An 8,988-nucleotide genomic window follows, 5' to 3' on the forward strand; every position below is an offset into this window, starting at 1 on the left:
CTCAGACTCAAAGAGACTCTGGAGCTGCAGTGCCCAGTGCTGTTCTTCCCTGAGCATTCCCACATGGCTCTGATCACCTGGATCATGGCTCCATGTGCTGCTGCCTTCTCCTGCTGCCCCTGCCTGATGGATCACACAGGGCTTGCCTCAGTGCCTGGCTCGTGCTGGGTGCTCCCATGTGGAACCAGGCCAGGCCCTGAGCTTGGAATTCTCAGCTCCCTGGTTCCTGATGGGCCATGAGGGCACAGCACAGCCTGGGCTGGGCTGAGCAAACCCTCCAGGAGCTGTCTGGGAGCTGCATCCCATCGTGCTGGGAAGGAGCCCTCGGGCCTGCTGGGCTTCTGTGACTCAGGAATATTTTTCAAGGTTCCAGGCAGTAAAAGCTTTTCTTAAAATGCAGGTCTGCAGAGTTCTGTTTTTCCATGGCTTCAGGCCTTGCTGTATCTCTGAGTCTTGGCCTTTCACATACATCAAGGTGTTTCCTGCTGTTCCCTGGTTTCCTTGCTGGAATTCACCTAAATCTCTCCTATAACAGCATCAGGATCCAGCCTGTCCCTTGCCTTGCTGTGAGCCAGCCCTGGCAGCCCTTCATGGAGCTGTTCCCCCAGCCTGGGGCTCCTCTGTGTCCCCAGCTGGTTCCTGCTGCTTTCACTTCCCCGTGTCCTGTTCCCTGCCCCTCTTCCCATGGGAGCTGCCTTCCTCTTGCAGGCTTGAGTTAAGCTGGGGAAGCAGTGAAGGTGGTGGCCTTGCATCTCATCTCCCTCCCTCCTGGACTCCTGCCTGCCTCCCTCGCTGCCTTTGGGTCTCCCCCTCACTGAGGTTTTGGGAAGACAGGGAAATCCTGGATTTCCACTGAGGAGTCAATTCCAGCAGGCAGGAGCAGGAGCAGCACCCAGCCCTGCTCCCGCCGCACAAGGACCCACACCTGAGCAGCTTTCCCCTCATGTAATTTTCCAGGAAAATTTTGTCTGACCTTTGGACACTTGTCTGGGATTTGGAGAGCTGGGCAGTAGCTGCAATCTGTCAGGGCTGTTGGCTTCTGTGGGATAGCTGGGCAGTTCTTGCTCCCTCCCTGGGAACAAGCACCCCCCCAAGGCTTGCAGGAAATGCTGGGAGCCCCCTGGGAGCCTGAACCCCTCACCCTGAGGGGCTCTGGGGAGAAATCCTGGCTGTGGGCAGCATGAGCTTTGGAAAAAACATAACTTACAAGGTGGGTTGCAATAGCTCCAAAGGTTTATTTGTCTGCTGCCATTTATCAGGTGAGATACGAGTGGCTTTCTATGCCCTGCCTACACCTGCTGCTGCAAGGAATCATTGCAGCAAGTCCTCTGCCCCTTCCCTAACCTCGGGGGGGCTTTTTTTCCTGCTCCATGGCAGGAAAACGCTTTGTTTTGTCTCAAAAGTCCTGGCCTGGGCAGGGCTGCCCCTTGCTGTGGCTGCAGCGCTGGGGGTGCAGCATTCCCCCATCCAGAGATTCTCCTGCTGGGAGCAGCCATGCTCTGCCCTGGGGGCTGCTATTTAAATATGAAAGGATGAAATACTCAGTTTGAAGCCCAGGAGGGCTGGGGGCCATCCAGCACCTTCTGAGCGAGGTGGTGGCAAATCCGTGCTCTGGCTGGGGTGGCACAGGGCCGGGATGAGGTCCCTGGGAGGGCCAGCCCAGCTCAGCAGTGAGCAAAGCTCTCCTGGGCAGTGTCCCGCAGGTCCAGCCCTGCCAGGCCCGGCGGCTGCAGGCACGTGAGGTTGTTGTAGGTGTAGATGGGGACGTGGCTGTCGTCCCCCTCGGCCACCGACTGCACGAAGCGCGGCACCACGGCCGGGTGCTGCAGCGAGAAGTCCCGCAGGCCCTTCAGGGAGCAGTTGCAGTGCCAGTTGTTGCCCCCCAGCCACAGCTGCTCCAGGGCGAAGGGAGGGCACAGGAATGACACCGAGAAGGTCTCCAGGGAGTTGTTCCTCAGGCTGAGGTACCGCAGGTTGGCCAGGGGGGAGATGACGCTGTTGTCCAGCGTCTCCAGCTGGTTGTGGGAGAGGTCGAGCCAGAAGAGTCTCTGGAGAGGGCTGAAGGTGTCCTGGGAGATCTCCAGGAGCTGGTTGGAGGAGAGGAAGAGGTACTCCAGGTTGCTCAGCCCCGTGAAGAGCCGGGGCGAGAGGTGGCTCAGCCTGTTGTGCTTCAGGTCGAGCTCCAGCAGCTCGTGCAGTTCGCTGAAGCTCTGGTCCTCGATCAGGGAGATGCTGTTGTGCTGCAGGAAGAGGCGCCGCAGGCTGGAGAGCCCCGAGAAGGTGTTGGCCCGGATCCTGCCCACGCAACTGTGCTCCAGGTGGAGGCTGTGCAGCTTGGTGACCCCCTTGAAGACAAAGTCGGGCAGCACCTTGATGCAGTTGGCGGACAAGTGCATGACGGCCACGTTGTGCAGCCCCAGGAAGGCGCCGGCCCTGATGTCCTGCAGCTGGTTGTTGTTGAGGCTCAGCACCTCCAGCTGGCCCAGCCCCTCGAAGGTCCTTTCGGCCAGGCCCCGGATCCGGTTGTGGCCCAGCTGCAGCTCCTCCAGGAACTGCAGGTCCTTGAAGGTCCTGGGCCTCAGGCCGGCGATGGAGTTGGTGGAGAGGCGCAGCACGTGCAGGCTCAGCAGCCCCAGGAAGGTGTCCTCGTAGAGCTGGACCAGGCGGTTGTGGGACAGGTCCAGCCACCGCAGCGACTTCATGCCCATGAAGGCGCGGGGGGCGATGGCGTTGATCTGGTTGTGGTTCAGGTAGAGCTTCTGCAGCTTCTGCAGCTTGACAAAGATGTTGATCTTGATGCCCTTGAGCGCGTTCCCGCTCAGGTCCAGCTCCTTGAGCTCGGTGAGGCTGCAGAAGAGCTGGTGCTGGAGGTAGGGCAGCTTGTTGCCGGCCAGGATCAGCTCCCTCAGGTTGGGCAGGTCGTGGAACACCTTGTCGGGCAGCACCACCAGCGAGTTCCAGCCCAGGTTCAGGTACCAGAGGTTGGAGAGCCCGGCAAAGAGCCCTTCCTCCACCTTGCTGAAGTGGTTGTTGTTGAGGCTGAGGGACACGAGGTTCTGCGTGTGCAGGAAGGTGTGCGGGGCCAGGTGCCTGAGGCGGTTGCGCTCCAGGTGCAGGTGGTAGAGGCCGCGCAGCCCGTGGAAGGCATGCTGCTCCACGGAGCCCAGCTGGCTGCTCTGCAGGTCCAGGAAGTCCAGGGATGACAAATTCCTGAAGGCTGCAGCCGGCAGCAGCGTGAAGTTGTTGCCGCCCAGCCACAGCGCTTTGGCGTTGTGGGGCACGTCCTCGGGCAGGCGGCTCAGGTTGCGGCCGCTGCAGAAGACGTTCAGCTCCTCGCTGTAATCGTCCAGGCTGCAGGCGCAGGGGCTGGGGCAGCGCGGGCCCTCCCCGTCCCCCCCGTCCTTCGGGGGGTCCCCGCCGGGGGGCTGCGAGGCCGCGGCCAGCAGCAGGGCCAGGGGGAGCAGGAGGGGGATGCCTGCTGGGGACCGAGGGGACAGCGTCAGGGCAGGGCTGTGGCTGCTCTAGGGGATCCCCTTGGGACCCCCTTGGGACTCCCCTTGGGACCCCTAGGTGGGTGCCCGCTCCGCCGGGACGGGGAGGATGAAGGGGTCACTCCCGGCCCGCTGCACACACGGGGCAGCTGCGGGAGTTTCCAGAGGGAAACGGTCCAAGATCCCCCCCCAGTGCTGCTGTGACCCCTCGGGTGCAGGGACCCCCCGAAATTCACCCCCAAATTGCAGCAGCAGCTCCTCCCTTTCATGGGGAAAGGCCCCCGGCCCCCTGTCCCCGTCCCTCCCCGGTGCCCCGTGACTCGCCGGGCACCGAAGGGTCCCGGTGCCGGTGCCGCGGTCCCTGCCCATCCCCGCGCTCCCATCCACGTCTGGGCTCTGCCCCGCGGTGCTTGCAGCCCCCCCAGGCAGCTCGGGCCCCCCAAATGTCCGATGAGCAGCGGAGGAGGAGCAGAGCACAGGGTGCCTGGAGCCCGGGCAGAGCCCCAGCGTGTCCCCCCGGTCCCTGCGCGTCCCCCAGCCCCGGGGGCAGTTCCAGCCTCACCTTTGCCTGCGCTCATGGCGGCGGGCAGGGCAGGGCAGGGCTCCCGCTCCGCTCTCCGGCCCCTCGGACTGCGCAGGGATGGATGGAGCAACCACCTTGACGCCTGTCCAGGCTCCCGCCCGGCCGGGCTTAACCCCACTGCTGCTGGAGCCCCGGGCACCGGGACGGGCTCCTGGGGACCGCCCGGGGGCGGCTCGGGACAAGGGCACGCTGCGAGATGGGCAGGAGCCTGATGGGGTCCTGCAGAGATGGGGTTTGTGTGGGCTTTGAGCACGGAGGGAGGAATGGGGCAACCTCAGAGGGTGCCCCAGCACCGAGCCCTGAGCTCCTGAGCAGCAGCACTGACCCCTCCCTGCCCTGCCCTGCCCTGCCGGGGATACCCTGGGATGAGCCCTGGCAGTGGCTCCTCGCTTTCCATCAGGACACAAAACCCACACGCTGGGGCTTGGAGCATCCACAGGACACAGGGATTGAAGGTTTGGGGTTCAGCCTTAGCGCAGGATGGGCTGAAACACCCGAGGGTTTATGGTGATGCAAGAGTTGGGAAAAGGGAAAAAACTCTTCCCTGTGTGACACTAAACCCCTCAGCCCCTCCTGGGCATTCTCCCGTTTTCCCTCCTGTCTTGCCTGGTGGCTGGGGATGCTGCTGGCAGCTCTGCACCCTGCTCTGCCCAGTGCCCCTGTGCCCAAGGGGAAACGGAGAGCCAAAGCAGGGTCACCCTGGTGGGGTGGTGGCTCTGGGTCCCCTGCTCCTCTGGCAGCCCCCAGGCAGTGGGATGGGGGCGGGTGATGCTCCAGGGCTGGCAGATCGCACTCTGCCCTGGCAACTCATCAAAACCACCCCGGGAGGCACTGACCTCATGCTGTGTCCCGGGTTATTCCCCCACCAGGCTCCAACACAGGCTCTGTGGAATCTTTTACCAGTTTCCAGGAAAGAAACAGAAAGAAAAAGCCCCAGCAAGAGGAGCCCTGTGGCCAGATAGAAAAGCCATGGCTGAGCCTTCCCCTGTCCCTCCTCCCTGGGGATGCCCCGGGCTGGCCCCGCTCACACCCACAGCTCCAGGACCAGCAATCTCTGCCCTGCAGTCGCTTTTCCCAGCCCTGGTTCCCCCAGGCTGCTTTGGGAGGAGCAGGGATTCTCTCCCCACCTTTCCCACATCATTCCCACTCCACCTTGCCCCTTTCCCTGGGAGCCTGGCACTTCCCCAGCCCCTCACCAGGCACTGCCATGCCCATGGGAAGGAGTTGGAGAGACACATCCAGGCTCCAGCCTTGCCACCCAACTTTCCCACAGGCTCTGCTTCCCCTCTTCCCTTTTGGCCCCGAGTGGAATCCTCCTCCCCCTCTATTTTAATCCTGTTTTCTGGAAATTTATAGATCAGGATGGAGAAATGAGGGATAGGGATACATGCACCCACTAATAGGCACTGAGCACATATTGACACAAGGCGTAATCAATCTGGAAGCTAAAAAGAGCTGAACCAGCACAGGTCAGCCAGCCAAAACCCACAAAACCTCGTTGGGAAGTTTAAACAAGCCCTGCCTCCAGCAGCCCTCCCCAGGGAAATATCAAATGAGGTGCAATGGGGAAATAAGGAGGGTAAATAAGGATGGGAAAATAAGGAGGGTAAATAGGGAAATCCCTCCCCAGAGTGGCTGTGCTGCAGGGAGGAGCTGGACCCATCTGCACCTCTAGAGCTCCTTGAGGCAGCTCCTCCAGGCCTGTCTGCACCTAAACCCCCTGGCAGCCTGGGCTCCAGGTGTGCCAGGGGATGCTGGGACCCTGCAGCTGCACCCCGGGCCCCCCAGGCTGTGGGTCCTGTCCCCTCCCAGTGTGTCCCTGGCCATGGGGACCCCTGTGTGATCCCCCCACCCTGCAGCTCCAGCAATGAACTCCCAGCCCCGAGCAAAGTCTGAGCCCCTCCCCTGGTTGCCATGGAGAAGGCTGTAATGGTATTAGGGAAAGCAGCAAAATCCTTAAAAAGTAGTTTTTAAACCTATTTAAACTCTAAGGAATCATTTACCTTCCCCTGCAGTCCCTCCCCAGGGGGCTGCCCTGTCCCTTTGGGTGGGACATGCCCCCAGCTGTCCCTGCTGTGTCCCTGGCCTGGGGAGGGGACAGTGCTGGGCCACATCAGCTCTGGGACCCGGCAGGGCCCCACCAGGCAGGGTGAGTGACCAGGGACGCTCTGCAGGGGCAGCAGCACCCAAGGAGCCCTGGGGAGCAGGGAGGTGACACGTGTGGCACTGTCACAGCTGAGTTAGGGAGTATTTTTAGCAAATCTTGCCAAATATTGTCCCTGTCTGAAGGAGAGCATCTCGTGTTGCCGGGGTAACCAGTGCTCCTCGTTCAGGACCAAAAACGTGCCCCATGAGAGGGGAGGGGTGACACCAGCACCACAGGGTGGGGACACCCTCCTGGGGACACCAGCAGGGACCCAGCCCCGGCAGTGGCACCGTGCCTGATGCTCACCCACGTTCCTGCTCACCCTGCTCCTGGAGATGGGCACTGGGGAGCGGTGGCAGCTGCTGCCAAAGGTCCCCATGGGCACCTCTGAGTGCCACTGCTGCCCTGCCAGGGCTGCAGAGCCTCGGGTGGGAGCTGGAGAAGGTGCCCCATGTCCTGGCAGCCCCAGGGATGCTCCAGGGATGCCAGCTCTGCCCTGCTGGCCCACGTGGCCACCGTGCCACCAGCACCTGCCTGGCCAGACTGGTGGGACTGGAGAGGTGAGGACGTCCCCAAGAGGTGACTCAGGGTGATCAGGACCATTGCTGGGGGCAAAGATGGGGAAATTCCCAAACACTGAGGTGTGGGGGAAAGGGGGGCCCTGGCAGCAGGGATTTGGGGTGCAGGGGAGGGCAGGGGAGCAGTGGCTGCCAGAGTGGAACTGGGCTGGGGAGGGCAGAGGGAAGGGAGGCACCACCGTGCCCGACCACCCTGAGGGCAGTGCCAGGGCCAGGGGAGAGAGGAGAGGGGAGAGGGGCTCTCCATGTGCCAGCTCAGCTCTCCAGACCCGGGCACGGAGGGAGCAGCCCGGGCCTTGGGGTGCCTGGGGAGGGATGGGGTGGGAGAGTGGCAGGGGGAGCAGAGCTGAGGGACAGGGTGGGAGCATGGCAGGGGGAGCAGAGCTTTCCTCCTGAGGGATGGGGTGGGAGGGTGGCAGAGGGAGCAGAACTTTCCTCCTGCCCCAGATCCCAGCCCTGCCCCATGCCCAGTCTCCTCCCAGCCCTGCAGGGAAGCACCTGGAGGTGTCAGGGGGTGACAATTGGGATAAGGGGTGGCAGTGGGTGCTGGCAGCCTGTCAGACTGCCGTCCCTTTTCTGACCCAGGGATGGGGCACCTGAGAGGCATTCCTTATCCCAAAGCTTACACACAAAACACATCCCGTGTCAATTTTCTCTCAAACCCCAAAAACTCTCTCCAAATCCATTTCCCAGAGCGCCCACAAACCCAGCATCCCTGAGCTGCCCCCCAGATCGTGCAGGGCAGGGGGAGGGTTCCCCCTGAGCCCCCCCGAGCCCACAAACACCCCCAGGAGGGGATCCCGGCTCAGGGCACACCTGGCTGGGCCAGAGCAGACCCTGGAGGCGCTTAGGGCTGCAAGAACCTTTGCTGTTCTTCTGGGGCAGCTGAGAGAGGTTCTGCAGCTCCCTCTCCCTTGCCCAGGCTGGGGGAGCTGGAGAATTCCTTGTGGCAGCTCAGAGCTTGGAAAAATCAGAGAAAAGCTTTTCCTCAAGCCAGGAGAAACAGCGGCGATTTCAAACCGGGAGAGGGTGGATTTAGGTTGGATATAAAGAGAAAATGTGCTGGGGGGGATCAGTGGGAGCCCAGGGATTCCCCATCCCTGGGGCAGCGAGGTTCGGGCACCCCTGGTGTGAAAAACGCCAAACACTTGGTTTTTTAAAAATTTTAAAAGTTTAATAGTAATAAAATGGTTATAAAAATAGTAATACAATTAGAGTAATAGTAATTTGGACAAATTGAATTAGGACAATATGAGACAATAAATATAAAGAGTTACGGACGTCCAGGTACTTTTTCTGGGCAGCACAAGCCCAAAAAAAGGACACCTGTTAACAGAGGATTAACCCTTAAAAACAACAGCCTGTTGCATATTCATACACCTCATACCTGATGCAGAAATTCCATTCAAACACAGGATTCTGTCTGGTCATCATCAACTTCTTCCTCTGAATCCTGACAGCGCCTTCGAGGTGGGAAGAAGTTCATTTCTTCTGATAAAAGGGCAATAAATTCTTTTCCTCTGAAAGATTCAGGTGTCCTGTGGCTGCTATCTCAGTGCAAGTCCTTGCTTTAAAAAAAAAATATCCTACATAGCATCGTTTCTATTTTAACAATTTTTATATAACCTAAAACTATATTTAACACACTTACTTAAGAGAATTAATACAGCATTACCTTCTAACACAACACATATAATATTCTATATATTATATAATATTTTATATATTATGTTCTATTATGTTCTATTATGGTATTATATTATATTATATTATATTATATTATATTATATTATATTATATTATTAAATATTATATAATATTTTAATATTTGCGAAAAGCCAATCATAAAAGATGCATTTTTCACACCTGGCACCCCGGGGGCACAGAGGGCTGCTTTAGGTCGGAGTGGTGCTGGGCATTCAGTGACACCCCAAAACTCCATCTCTCAGCCCAAATCTGCTTTTTGTGGCGCTGCCCGGCCCAAAATTGGCTTTGTATTCCCAGCCCCTGGGAAAAGTGGTCGCTGTCACTCCTGGTGCCGGTAGGGCACCTGGCACACACGTTAATTATTGCATCATTCAGGCCGTGTTTGCATATGCTAATTGCCGTTAATTGGAACGGGCTCGCTGCGGCTCCGGGAGCGGCGGTGGGATGGGGGTGGGGCTGTTCCCCCCCAAATCAGGGGGTCCG

The 8,988-nt window shown here is 59.4% G+C and overlaps 1 protein-coding gene across 1 annotated transcript; it reads right to left on the reverse strand.

Moving 5' to 3' along the window:
• Positions 1-1,664: 1,664 nt before the first annotated feature.
• IGFALS (insulin like growth factor binding protein acid labile subunit) lies at positions 1,665-4,069 on the reverse strand. Its single transcript, XM_031060447.1, has 2 exons — positions 4,054-4,069; positions 1,665-3,478 (listed from the first exon to the last, which is right to left on the reverse strand). Exons 1-2 carry the CDS (start codon positions 4,067-4,069, stop codon positions 1,665-1,667), a joined length of 1,830 nt encoding a protein of 609 aa, XP_030916307.1.
• Positions 4,070-8,988: the final 4,919 nt, after the last annotated feature.

The sequence above is a fragment of the Geospiza fortis genome, unplaced genomic scaffold (genome assembly GCF_000277835.1).
Source record: "Geospiza fortis unplaced genomic scaffold, GeoFor_1.0 scaffold114, whole genome shotgun sequence".
Classification (NCBI taxonomy): Eukaryota; Metazoa; Chordata; class Aves; order Passeriformes; family Thraupidae; genus Geospiza; species Geospiza fortis.